General features: G+C 42.1%; 1 protein-coding gene across 1 annotated transcript in view; it reads left to right on the top strand.

Moving 5' to 3' along the window:
- The window catches only part of musk (muscle, skeletal, receptor tyrosine kinase), a 65,631-nt gene that overhangs the window by 32,672 nt on the left and 18,574 nt on the right, over nt 1–14,385 (top strand). The window contains exons 9-14 of the mRNA XM_052117734.1: nt 487–750; nt 3,050–3,219; nt 7,335–7,358; nt 7,745–7,833; nt 8,425–8,584; nt 13,738–13,924. Coding sequence (XP_051973694.1) covers nt 487–750; nt 3,050–3,219; nt 7,335–7,358; nt 7,745–7,833; nt 8,425–8,584; nt 13,738–13,924 — 894 coding nt within the window. The remainder of the gene's footprint in view (nt 1–486; nt 751–3,049; nt 3,220–7,334; nt 7,359–7,744; nt 7,834–8,424; nt 8,585–13,737; nt 13,925–14,385) is intronic.

Here is a 14,385-nt window from a genome sequence, read left to right as displayed (position 1 = left end):
TGTAGCATGTTAGCATTAGCATTGCCCTTACGTAAATCGAGAGTTCATGGCAATTCTCGCTTTACGGCAGACTTGCGGCAAAATGTCCATTGTTGCCAAAGGTTTCCGGAGGTTCACCACGTCTGGTAAACATTTGCGGCAGATAAAAAGCTAACGTGCATGTGAAACTACAATTTTTAATTGATTCACACCAACTACTGCAAAAAAAAATTTAAATAAATATATTACATCATTCTTAAAGGGTAAATATGTACTGAATAAAATAACATGAACAAAAAAAAAAAGGTGTGACTTCAAAACGCATACATTACAAAATGATCCTGGGATACATTATACTATCTCATGCATACGTCATACCGATATTTTGTAGTAGTAGTAGCTAATGATATACAGAGATAATTGCTTGAATTGTGAACAAAACTGTAATATGTTTTGTTGTTAAATTGTTGTGTTGTGATTAGTATGGCATGTGTCTTATTTATGTAGACTGTACAAAGGTAATTCTGGTTACTGCAGTACGTACAGAGGTGACATCTGTCGGGGTCTTCTCCGGCAAGACGCTCTGGTCTTCTTCAACTACTCTCTGCCGAACCCAGAGGATGCGCAAGAATATCTTGCTCAGAGCACATGGGGGGAGCTGGAAGGTGTGAGTTCATTCTGCAGGCCTGCTGCGAGATCGCTGCTTTGCCATGCAACCTTCCAGGACTGTAATCCATCTGGACTGGGACCAGCACCTAAACCTGTCTGCAGGTACTGGAGGCATGGTGTTATTAATACCAACCAAGTTGTTCAAAATCTTGTCTTAATAGGAATAGTTCACCCAAATATGAAATTCTGTCATTATTGATTCAACCTTGTGTCGTTCCAAACCTGTATGACATTCATTTTTATTTTGGAATGCAAAACATGTTGCTCTAGTTTCATAAAATTTAGGTAAAATTAATGTGCATTAGTAGATTTAACTCAACTTAATTGTGTTTGCCAAACTCAATTTATCAAGGTTTGTTAAATAAATTTTCTTATGTTGGTCCAACTTAATTTATTTTATTAATCTTTTGTATATGCCAGGTGAACAAGTGTAAGGGCAGTGAAACGGTTGCACTGTCAATCTAATAGCAACTATTAAATTAGCTAAACTAACTAGCTACAATTGCTAAACAGCATTCAAATCTAGTATCACTTGAAAATGAACATACATAGTCAACCTAAGCACAAGTGCCATTCTACACCGAATGGCAACACCCAAAACTCCACTTTTTGCAAATCGTGCATGGAAATCCACAGCCAGTTTCATCAATGCTACATTAACATCACAAAAAGTATTAGTCCCAACTCAAAAAGATGAAGTAAACTTCCATTTGACATATTTTAATGGATAGAACACAATGGAAATTGCAAAAGTAAATTACAAGGGTGTTGCAGCACCATGATTTACCTTGTGATTAATATTTATAGTAATACACATGTAATTATTTATAATAATTAAAAGAATGATGTTGTATCATAATTGTAGGATACACGTTGGGGTGCCTCCTGCCTTTCAGATCTGTGTATTGTGTATCTGTGTATTACATTTTTTTTCTAGTGTTTGCTGCCACCTAGAGGAACGATTTAAGACCAAAAGTAGAGAGATAGAGCAAACAGAGCCTTTCTTACAAGCTTTTGAAACTAACGATAAGTCAATTTGACCTACAAAGTAGGGACTTTTTTTGTAGCTTTGTTTATAAATACATGTCATTTAAAAAAATAAATTGCCAGGTGCAGACCACCTCTGTGGAGGAAATCATGAAGTTTCAGGCCGAAAACTAAAGTTGATGTATGTGTTAAAAATCCAAAAGGGTCAAATTGACTCATAAGACCATGGACGGTTTAAAAATAAGAGTAGGTTAAAAAAATAAGAAGGTTAAAAAATACAATGTGGTACAGACCGATCCACAAAACACTACTATAGCCAATCAGCAGGGGGTGGTTCTTGCGTGTGCACAGGATGGGAGGGGGGAAGGGGGGGTGGCAGAGCTAGAAGGAAATTCACAAAGAACATCAATGGCAAAACTGTCTGATGCTAACTTTCTAAACTCCAAGGAAGGACAAATGGCCCAGAAACAGACCAAGAGAAAAAGGTCAGATGAATATAAACAAAAAAATAAAGATTATGATAAGTCGAGGGCTAGGAGCCACGTCAACATCGGCAAAGGCTTTTCAGAGGTGGAGGGACCTCTGAGAGGTAAAATTCTTGAAGACAGATGCAGAAGTTGCTCTTTTTCTTCTTGATAGGTGGGTAACATAAATTATGCTATGTTTCACAGAAATCATATATGCTCTTGTTGTGATGTTAGATTTAGTAGCAGGAGAGTTGTGAGTGTCTGGAGCTAGTGTGCATAAAATCGTCTCATGTGCATGGATTTGGTGGGCGGAGCTTCCAATGGAGCTCTGAAGGGAGGGATGGGTTTGTTTTGGCAGTTGAGTTCGAATATCAACAGTGTTTCTCAGGAATCGCTGAGTGCACCTTTAAATGGTGCAACCCTTTGTTTCACATTTCTGAGCTTTTATGGTATTTTTTGGTCATATTTGGAGCTTGGCAGCATACATCACCGTCAACATTTGATTTATGAAAAACAGCACCAAGCACATTCTGCAAAAATATCTCTTAAGCGTTCCACAGACGACTGAAAACTAGACTAATTCAAACAAACAGATATTGCTATTAGGGCTTTTGAAATTAAACATGCTAATACAAGTGATTAATTAAAAATGTTATTCAGCTCTGTGTGAGTTCTAAACACTGGTTGAAATAGGGTTGAATCTTCACAATGTGTCTGGGGTTATTTTTTATTGATGTGAAAAACACAAACACATAACAGCAATTCCATGTCAATTATCAAGTGATGGAGAAAGGACATCTTAACCATATATATATGTATATATATATATTTTAACAAAACAAACCCATATGGGACTTGTGACAAAAATAATGTACTTTGTGGCCTTTGTAAGGCATGAATATTCTCGCTATATGCATTTATATACACAATGCTCTGATGTTTCACAGGGAGCACTGTCTGGCAGTGAAGGAGCTGTACTGTTATAAGGAGTGGCGTTCTGAAGAGGAAAGATCTCATCAAGGGTTCCCACATAGCCTGAGCATCACTCTCCCAGAATGCACCTCTCTACCCAGCCAGCAAACAGACCCAACCTTATGTACAGCTGTTCCATATGTTGGTAAGACTGACCCAAACACACTATTATATAAGCTTTGTATGAAATTGATTTCTAGCTTACCACTTACTAACAGTAAAAAAGCATTAGGCAATTTTCCACAATAAACATTTGAATCAGTAGTATGCTACATTGTTGTCACATGACATTATTACATTGCTTGTACATGAAAATGTTTATTATAATTTTTGCATTATTAAATTCTGTGCAAAAATTTGGTGCCTTGATCCTGCCACTGGATAAAAAATGTAATAATGGCAATTCTTTTACTGACTTAAGCATTTAGCATTTGCCACTTTTACACTAGTAATTTAGTGTTTACTGTATATCTTGCGATTGTAACTTTATTTCTCGTGATTACAAGAGATATACAGTATAAATACTCGCAATTGCGACTTTATTTCGCTCAATTGAGACTTTATATCTCACATTTGCTGAAGTAAAGTTGGTTCCCCATCTGTCGCTCACTTCGAAGTTGTGGCGAAGAAGCGACACTAGGGGTCTCTCTTGAGAGCCTCGCGCATCTCTGAACTTGAGAAAAGGCCAATGAGAAATTGGCAGACAGAATTTGCATGTCCCGCCCCCGGACATACGGGTATAAAGGGTGGAAAATGCGTCTGTTCATTCAGAAATTTTCTTCGCCGACCGGTTGTGTGATCAGCAAGCTGCGATTCACAAAACTGTTCACCTCATCTCTAAGAGAGTATGCTGTTGGATCTACGGTGCATATCAGCGGCTTTCTCGTTCTCTGCACGGCAGTGCAGCTTTGCCCCTGGGCGCTTTGACAGCGCTTTCTAAAAGAGAATATTTGTAAAAGAGTTTGATTCTCTTAAACAGCAATAAACAGAGGCGTTGAACATCCTTTTTAGGACGCGTTTTTATAAATATGCCATTACGCCCCTGTGTAGTTCCTGGATGTGGTCGAGTTCTCTCTGCTCCTGACGGTCACAGGCGCTGCCTTGTGTGTCTGGGCCGTGATCAAACCGAGGCAGCGTTTGTGGATGGTTCGTGTTCTCACTGTGAGTACCTTACCATGACAATGTTGCAGTCACGGCTTTCCTTCCTAAAAAGGAACGGCACTCCAGCCACCCCCTGCGTCGTTCCTTCTACCCACAGGATTGAGGACGACCCGGCTGGTGATGGAGGCGATTTGGGGATGGCTGTGGGCTCGGTTTCACCGGGTACATCCCCACGAACCACCCGCCCCCCGACATGCTCGTTGACTTCTGCCCGGGCTCGGGGTGACAGCGGCTCCCCTCACGGCCAGTCTGCCTGTCCTCTTGAGCCCCCCGAGCTGGATGATGAGCTCGCTGCTGCAATGGAGAGTGTTCCGGCGTCTGACTCGATTGGGATGCCAACCTCGAATCAGCATGCCCAGTCAGAGGCTGACGCCCAGATGGCCAACATGCTTTCCCGGGCTGCCGTCAGCGTGGGGTTGGACTGGAACCCTCCGTCCTCCCCAAAGCCTTCACGGCTGGATGATTGGTTCCTCGGGTCTGAGCGCCCCTTTGGGCTGCGGTATCCACATTCTCAATAAAGGTGCAATTTCCTCTTTCTCTGGGTCACCCGGCTCGCAAATGCCATTCTCACGGCACCCCGGTGCCACACCTCAACAGTCTCTGCCCCACGACTGTTGCCACCCGGCCAGCCGGTTCTGACAAGTCTAGAGGACGCCTTCATGGGACCTCCTCCTCAGTCACTAACCTGCCCCCTGCCGGGTGTGCAGAGCAAGGTAAGTGCTTCGAGTGCTTTTGCCTCCCAATGCCGTATTACCTGCTCCGCTGCGAAGCCCCGCCGGGTATGTCAAAAACCATTGTCCTCTTAATGCCCCTAGCATGGAGCTTGGATGCGTGGCTTTCACTTCCCAACCCGTCACGCTGGCTGGCCATGACCATCCGACTCGGTAGTGCAATTCAGTTTGCCAGGCCTCCGCTTTACTTCAGGGCACGGCGAAGACGCCAACTCCCTGCGTGCGGAAATCACGACCCTCTTACTCAAAGTCGCGATAGAGCCTCTCCCTCCAGCCGAGATGAAGAAGGGTTTCTACAGCCCTTACTTCATCGTACCCAAGAAAGGCGGTGGCTTACGACTGATCTTGGACTTGCGAGTTTTAAACTGGGCCTTGCACAAACACCTGTTCAAAATGCTCACGCAAAGACACATCTTAACTTGCGTTCGGCCTCAAGATTGGTTTGCAGCATTAGACCTGAAGGACGTGTACTTCCACGTCTAGATCTTGCCTCTACATCGACCCTTTCTACGGTTTGCGTTCGACGGCCAGGCGTATCAGTACAAGGTCCTCCCCTTCGACATTTCCCTGTCCCCTCGCGTCTTTATGAAGGTCGCAGAGGCACCCCTTGCCCTGCTACAGGAAGCAGGCATTCTCATACTCAACTACCTCGACGACTGTCTCACAGACGTGCTGCACACAGCTGGCATAGGGGGGTGCGCAAGTACGCATTTCCTCCAGTAAGCCTTCTTGCACAGGTGCTATGCAAGGTCAGGGAGGACGAGGAACAAGTCATTCTGGTGGCCCCCTATTGGCCCTCTCGGACTTGGTTCTCAGATCTCGTGCTCCTTGCGACAGCCCGTCCCTGGCGAATTCCCCTGAGGAAGGACCTTCTCTCTCAGGGACGGGGCACCCTCTGGCATCCGCGCCCAGACATCTGGAACCTCCACGTCTGGCCCATGGACAGGATGTGGAAGATCTAGGAGGCCTACCACCTGCCGTCATAGACACGATCAACCAAGCCAGAGCTCCCTCTACCAGGTAACTTTACGCCCTGAAGTGGCGCTTGTTCACGAATTGGTGTTCTTCCCGGTCTGAAGACCCACAGAGTTGTGCAGTCGGTTCAGTGCTCTCATTTCTCATTTCGCAGGAGAGGTTGGACGGGAGGCTGTCCCCTTCCACCTTGAAGGTGTATTTTGCCGCTATTGTGGCCCACCACGACCTTTGAGTATTGTAAAATGTTACCAAAAATTGCAATTGTTATTACATCCATTTCATGAATCGCACTGGAAATGAAAGTTCAAGTTGAATGCTCTGTTGTGTACTGTAAATTTTGGCAAATTTAGTTGATCATCAGGGTATACATACAGAACATTTTCATACTGTGCACAGAATACATACTATATACTGCAACAATGGTAAGAGTGGTATGTTAGTATGCTATTCCAAAATAGACATAAAGTTACAAACCTAATCTTCCTGTGTGGTGCAATACAGCTCAATGTTTGTTTAAATAGCTTGTTTAGGACTGACTGTCAATCATGATCTTAAAGCAGCTGTCCTGTGGAAACAATGGGTGTTTGTGAAAACCTCAGCATATGGTTCTCGGTAGGACAATGCTGTAAGATTTTTGTTTTTGTGAAATGTCTCATAAGGAATTCAATGAAATTGAATTTGTGGATGGACGAGATTGTGGTGGTTTAAAGTCAAAGAATGTAAGGAAGAATCAGTAGAGGTGGACAGACTGGTAAGTTTAGTCCCAAACCTGTAAGTTCTCATCACATAGTGCATGTGGAAATGCTCTTACTTTCACTATTAAACATAGCCGTGAGCTCTACTGTTGATGTTTTACAATGTGACTTCACCAATAATTTTAGTGATCTCAGATAATGATCATTCAAGATTATTTTCCGACCACATTACTTCCATGAAGCTGATGGTTCACCACTATCCTTCCAGGTTTTAATAATGCATTGGACAGTTCTTAACCCAGTTTCAGTGATTTCAGCAATCTACTGAAATCGTAGTTGTTTTTTTCTGATTGATCCAGGCCAATAATTTGCCCCTTCTGAAACACCTTTTCCACGGTTACGGGATACGACTTCCGAAATGGTAGTTTAAGAAATGAGAAGCTACACACTGCATCAGTTAGGGTTAAAAGAATTGTAGCCAGCTGCAACATATTAATCACTGCAACAATTATCCAATCATAGACTCTTATGTATCGGCTTATTTAAATCCAAGCGGTGACTTTTGTTTTGGCCAGGCTGTGTATTATCGTGTGTGTGTGTATCCTTTGTAAACTTGCATGACAGAAAACTGGCTACTGTTTCAAATAAAATAAGGTACACTTACAGCCAAATAAACCATTTCTTTTTTTCTCTCTCAGATATCAAGAAAGACCAAGTTACAAGTAAGTGTGAATTCCATTTTGTATTCTCATCACATATAGCAGGGTCCAAAAGTCTGAAAGAAAATTCTTCAATAAAGAAATTTCCTTTTTCATCAATGTCACAAATTTTAAAATTTCCATTAAATAATGCCTATTCTTAAATGTTTCCAATTAATTTGACCTCACAACTTTGTTGTAATTTTCTTCCCAATATCTTAACACTTTCTGATAATTTAGAGTTGTAGATGGAAAAAATATATTTTCAAAGTGGCCTCAGACTTTTGGACCCATTTAATATTTTTAGAAATTGGTTGTTTTAAATGCTTCGGAAATAAATATTTTCTTCCTATTTAACTGAAGTAGTGACAAACATTTCAAAACTTTGACATTTTACAATCTTCCTAAAGCAACATGTTACAATGACAGAGGACGGTTTTACCAAGGAACCCACAACATCACAGCATCTACTATTCCTTGCCAGAGATGGAACCAACAGGTAAACATTTGTCTAAACATTTCATTTTGATTTCAATTGATCACAATGGTGACAATTGACAAGTGTCTGAAGACATCTACCTTACTTTCATTTGTTAACACTGAAGGTTTAAATTGAAGTAAACAAAGTCATTACTGTTGTACTTTTGTAGTTTAGCAAAATGAAAATGAAACAAACATCCGTTTTCTGGAAATATCCTTTTAACATGCCATCCATTTCCCCAGCTGATGTAATGAAATATTATTGCTTGTCTAGATTATTTTTTCTGTCACAATCCTCAAACAATAGCCTCACCCCAAACAAGCTGAATGTTGCATGTTGGCATGCACTCAGTGATGCTCAAACAGTATGTACATAGAAAACAGATGTTTTTACAGAAAACAAAAATGAGGGGTCAAAATACACAAATTAAGAGGATTCTTTTGAACTGAGAATATTTTACCTCATTTCAAAACAACGTGGAAATGTTTAACACTCACTGTTCCACATGGGAATGTTGGAAATGTTATGAAATACTGAATTTAGCTGCAGATGGCAAGACCAGTCTCTTGGTTGCCAGACTGATCATTCTCTTTTTACCCTCCCGTTCAGAATCCTCATCAACATCGGCTCTCTGTAGACGTAATTCCTGAGTTGCGAAATGCAGAAAACTACTGTCGTAACCCAGGAGGAGAGAGTGACAGGCCATGGTGCTACACCACTAGCCCCAGTGTGCGCTGGGAGTACTGCTTGGTGCCCAAATGTGGAGAAGGTACCATAAATGTATCCCTGAATTGAATTAGACAATTAAGAATGAAAAAAAAAAAAACTACCTAACCCTGGATTGTCAGCTGACTCTATGACAATTATTATAGGCAGACTATGAAACACTCAGTCAATTTGAAAGTCATTAGTTCTGTTCCAAAAATAAGTGAGCTGCCTACATAGACAGCAGTGCCTTAGGCTACGTCTACATTAATCCGGATACATTTGAAAACGGCATATTCATTTCAACGTTTTCAAGTGTTTTCCAAAAGTTGCTCGTCTACACTGAAACGTATGAAAATGCTTAAATCGTGTCACTGCACATGTGGAAAATCCCCGCTGCATGTGAAGGTTGTACAAAGTGACATATTTTTTAACAACGCTATCAAAGTGAGTATCAGGCACAACAGCGGCGCTATAACACAGGCTGCCATCTTGATTGTTTTGGTTGGATAGATCACATGACTAAAAATAATTTTTACGCCACCATAATCATCCATTTTCACAGTCCACACTACAACGCGAATACAGCGTTTTCAAATTTATCCACTTTGGAGTGCGTTTTCTTAAAGCTCTGTTTTCACGTACAAAAATGCCATCTCAGTGTGGATGGAAGGCAAAAACAGAGAAAAAAAGATGTGTATTCAAACGAAAAGGTATTAGTATAAACTAAAGATAAAAAAGGGTCCATTTGACCCTGAAGTACAAAGTAGGGACTTTTTTTTGAAGCTTTGTTTATAAATACATGACATAAAAAAATAAAAAAAATCTCCAGGTGCAGACCACCTCTGTGGAGGGTGTCATGAAATTTCTGGCTGAAAACTAAAGTTAAGTTGATGTAAATCAGTGTTAAAAATCTAAATTTAACTTCAGATGACAGATGTAACTGGTGCACTTTGAAACCAGAGACCGCTCCCAGGATGATAACAAAGATATCTGTAGTAGCGTCGCATTTCACCGAAATTATTAAATCAGGTCTGATAGTGAAAACGTGACTCTATATACATTTTTGCAAAACTTGTTATACGTGTCTCCTGGTGTTACGATCCCTGGTTGTCTGCCCCGTGTTTTCCGTGTCGCCGTCACCATGATTCCCGTCCTTCATCACTGTGTCATTGTTCGCACCTGATTGTCGTTTGTTATCATCATGTGTCTGTGTACTTAAACCCCGCTGTTCCTCCATTCCCTTGTTGTTCGTTGTTTTGATGTTCTGACTGTTCTGATGTTTGCCCCAAGTTCTGATGTTTGCTCTGTCTTGCCGTGTTCATCGTGCCGTGTTCATCCAGTCCGTGTACCTTCGATGTTTTCATGTTTTAGTTTCAGTTTTCCCCCCGTGGATGTTTCATTTGTTCCAGTGTTGTTTGTTTTCACTATTGTTCAATAAACCCGCTTATAGATCCTCACTCCCCATCTGCCTCCGCCTGCTTGTCATAACAGAACGAACGACCAATAATGGATCTAGCGGTGTTACGAGCCAACTGACTTCTGCTAAACCTGATGCAAGAAAACCGTCCGGTGGAGGACCACATCCGCAACTTTCTCGAGCTAGCGAGTGACACAGACTTCCCAGACTCCTCCCTGGTGGTTTTCTTCTGGGCCAACCTGAACAGTTCGCTCAAGGATCGGTTGCCACCGGCCGTGGCTGGATGCTCCGCGAATTCATGGAGGAAACTTTGCTGGCCTGCGGCTCGCCGTTCACTGTGGCCGTCGTCGAGGAGGACCCTGCCTCTCTTCCCACAGTGGTGACCATGGCTCGACCCTTCAAGCCTGCCCCACCTGCCAGCGAGCCAACCCCCACGCCTGCCTTGGTCAACGAGCCAGCGCTACCAGCCTCGTCCGCCCGGAGGAGGAGGACAAGAGAGGCTTCCGCTCCTCAGTTCACACCTGCCACAGTCTGCAAGCCAGAGCCCATGCCAGCCACGGTCAGCGAGCCAGAGCCCACGCCAGCCACGGTCAGCAAGCCAGAGCCCACGCCAGCCACGGTCAGCGAGCCTGAGCCCACGCCAGCAACGGCCAGCGAGCCTGAGCCCACGCCAGCCACGGTCAGCGACCCAGTGTTGTCAGCCTCGTCCGCCCAGAGGAGGAGGAGGAGGAGGAGGAGGAGGAGAAGAGGAAAGGCTTCTGCTGTCCAGCCTTCACCTTCCACGGCTCCGTCCCCAGAACCTCCCATGGCTCTGCTCTCTATGTTCAGCGAACCAGTGCTCATGCATACCACAGTCAACAAGCCAGTACCTGCAACCCCGACCGTCCCAGAGCCAGCGCCTGTAGCCTCGACCGTCCCAGAGCCAGAGCCAGCGCCTGTAGCCTCGACCGTCCCAGAGCCAGAGCCAGCGCCTGTAGCCTCGACCGTTCCCAGAGCCAGCGCCTGTAGCCTCGACCGGTCCCAGAGCCAGCGCCTGTAGCCTCGACCGTCCCAGAGCAAGTGCATCCCAAGCCTCCCAGGGCTCCGCCTCTCGAGCCATCCAGGGCTCCGCCTCTCCAGCCTCCCAGGGCTCCGCCTCTTGAGCCACCTAGGGCTCTGCCTCTCAAGCACCCCAGGGCTCCGCCTCTCCAGCCTTCCTCGGCTCCGCCCCTAAAGCCTTCCACGGCTTCAATCCCTGTCTGCCCCTTGTGCCCCCTTGGACTGTCTGGTTGCCCCTTGTGCCCCCTTGGACTGTCTGGTTTCCCCGTGTGCTCTCCTTGGTCTGCCTGCCCCCCATTCCTTGGACGATTTTGTTTTGTTTTTTGTGTATTTTTTGTTTTGTTTCAGGAGCGTATGGAATCCACTCCTCAGAGGGGGGGTTATGTTACGATCCCTGGTTGTCTGCCCCGTGTTTTCCGTGTCGCCGTCACCATGATTCCCATCCTTCATCACTGTGTCATTGTTCGCACCTGATTGTCGTTTGTTATCATCATGTGTCTGTGTACTTAAACCCCGCTGTTCCTCCATTCCCTTGTCGTTCGTTGTTTTGATGTTCTGATGTTTGCCCCAAGTTTTGATGTTTGCTCTGCTCTGCACCTCAAAGAGCATGGGACTTTAGACTGAGGACCGCAGTTCAAAACCAGAGAACTCAAGCTGAAAAGCTGTCACGAATTGGTTTCTTCAGAAAATGTGCTTTCATTTCACTTCTGCATTTTAAAACACTATCGGTTAAAGTTAGGTGTTGGTTGAGGGTTAGAATGTCTGTATTGTTAAACTTTAATTTCTCTATTGGTTAAGTTTAGGGTAAAGTTTTAGGTTACGGAATTTTGTTTTATTAAAACCTCCATCTAATATTCACTTATTACAACCTCAATTAGCTCGGTTTTGGCAGCCCCTTCTGGACATTTCACTTAAAAGTGCAGTCAAATGTGTTGTGAAGCATGTCATTTCAGTTTTGCAAAAATGCTGCAATGCAATGTTGCAGGCTGAGATTTTTTTAAAGGTATCATGAAATGCAAATTTTTTTAAGGCACTGTCTGTGTCTGCTATGCATTTTTATGCTTAATAGAGTGCAACAGTGCCTTCCCACTTTTTCAGCCATCTTGGTTTCAGTTTTTTTGCATTAATTTCTTCCATAGGGATTTCATAAAGTCTCCATAATAGTCATGAACCAAGCCAGCCAGCTCCGGGGTGAATCACAACATTACAAACTTTGATTTGAAGCAAAAATGTAATAAAAAAATTTGAAAAAAATAGAAAAGAATAAAATTGTGTACTTAATGTCTTTCATTAGGGCATGATCTACAATCCCAAGCATTGCGAATGATGCAATCAGATTAAAAAATTATGGAAATATATAAAACTGTTGATTTTAAGTTGTTTATTATAAGTAAACAAACAATATGCTTTTAATTTAATTGCAAAATATAAATATATTTACACATATATAATAGTAATGGGAAGATCGGATCATTTTACTGACTTGGATCTTTGAGTCTCGTTCAGCAAAATGAATTAATCTTCATTCAAGTAATTTTGTTCATTTGAGCAGAATTAAATTAAAATGTTACATATTTAATTGCCAAATTCCCCCCAGTACATCTTCTTACGCAAACTTTGATTATAAGGAAAAAATGATAATGCAGCCAAGGACAAACTATGAGAAACAGAATGATTAGTTCACTTCTGTTTCATGTGTGAGCAATGCATAGCGTACATGGCTGTCACATGACAAAAGAACGAAAGACTCAAGAGGTTTCCTGTACGGTGTATGCGGTTGTCACATAACAAACAAAACGGGGGTTGCGCAATGCCCATGCGCAGCCAACACAATATTAACGAATCACTCTCGGAGACTACTCATTCTTCTGAATCACATAAAAAACAACTCGATTGAGTCATTCACAGTGCATCATGCGAATGCACTATCACTGCTTTTGCTGCATTCCATTCAACACAGAAAGTGGGAAACCAGGGAGATGTACAAAGTTTATGAAAAAACATTATATTTTAAGCAAATAAAAAACATAAATGAGTCAAAGTTTCTATATTACATTATAATAATACTTGCACTAAAATCACTAGCATTGCATTACATCGTTTATCCTCCACAAATTGGTTGCAAGGAGACATCTTCATTGACAGTCAAATTCCTGCTAAGCTAACGGCAGCACTGCAGTTTTTTCCTACATGTAATTTTCAAAACATCAAAAAATATAATGCCTTTATGGTCAGAGATTTTAGATATCTAGTCTGAATATTCCACATCACTTTGAATTGATTGCAGCATTTCCTAAGCACAATTATCATGGGTAGTGTAGTTCTTCAATAGGAATTATGTTGTTAAATACAATTTCTAGAAAATGTTGTTGAAATAACGCTGATTGATGGCTTTTACTGAAGCATAACAATGTTTAACAACGTTGGAGCTCATGGTAGATCTGTCTTTAAAGGTTTATATCTGGACCCCCAGCAAGTTGTGTACTATAGAGTATTGAATTGTTAGCTTAGCATCATGCTAACTTCAAATTCTATAGGAATCAGTTCTGAGTCATGTATCTAGTGTGCTGCACATTAGAAGTGTTATTTTGTGTGGCACTCATGCTGTGCAGAGTTGCTGCCCATATAAAGGGTTTCAAATCAGTCACTCATGAGCTTCCATTTCAGTTAAGACTGCATTAAGGAAGCAGACAATAGACTTCAGGGCAGAACGTTTTTAGAAGAGAGCCTACAGTTGCTACAATGATTTATTTCTTTAGTTCCCAGAGTTAAGACTGCACCCTCAATTCCAAAACCAGTCCAGTTCTACCCACCCCCTCCTGTGTCCACTGCCTACTCGATGAGTGTTATCATCTTTGTCATTGCTGGCTTCGCTGGGGCAGCCTTCTTCACCATACTCGTCCTCATGTGCCACAGACGAAAGAAAATGTGGAAAAAACGAAAAAGGTAATGCTAAAACATAGACACACTTGATAAGCCTCCATAAAGTCATACATTTATGAATATATACCTCAAAAGCCTGTTATATCATATTTGATAAATTATAAAATTATAAATTGATTTCAAAGGGGGGGTTTTCAATAAAATAATATTCAAACATTTAACCAAGCACAAGTTGCTTATATTCAGCAAATACTCATTTTAAAATATCAATAACAATATAATCATTACTGTCACTTTTACTTTATTAAAATAAGCTGTCATATATTGCTGCTGCCATTTTAAATAGATCTATTTAAACATTGAAACCACCATTGTTTCCCTCATTTTTCTAAATAACCGCTAGATGAAAATATGAAAGCTTGTCAGCTTGTCTGTTTAGATGGTTAACTAGGTAATTTTAAGTTTATTTTGTTCTGGGTAACCAATCGCTAACACATACTGAAGCAATCAGATGTGAACAAAGT

The sequence above is a fragment of the Xyrauchen texanus genome, chromosome 44 (assembly GCF_025860055.1).
Source record: "Xyrauchen texanus isolate HMW12.3.18 chromosome 44, RBS_HiC_50CHRs, whole genome shotgun sequence".
Lineage (NCBI taxonomy): Eukaryota > Metazoa > Chordata > Actinopteri > Cypriniformes > Catostomidae > Xyrauchen > Xyrauchen texanus.
The sequence above is the reverse complement of the archived record's forward strand: the minus strand, read 5'-3'. Positions and strand labels throughout refer to the sequence as shown.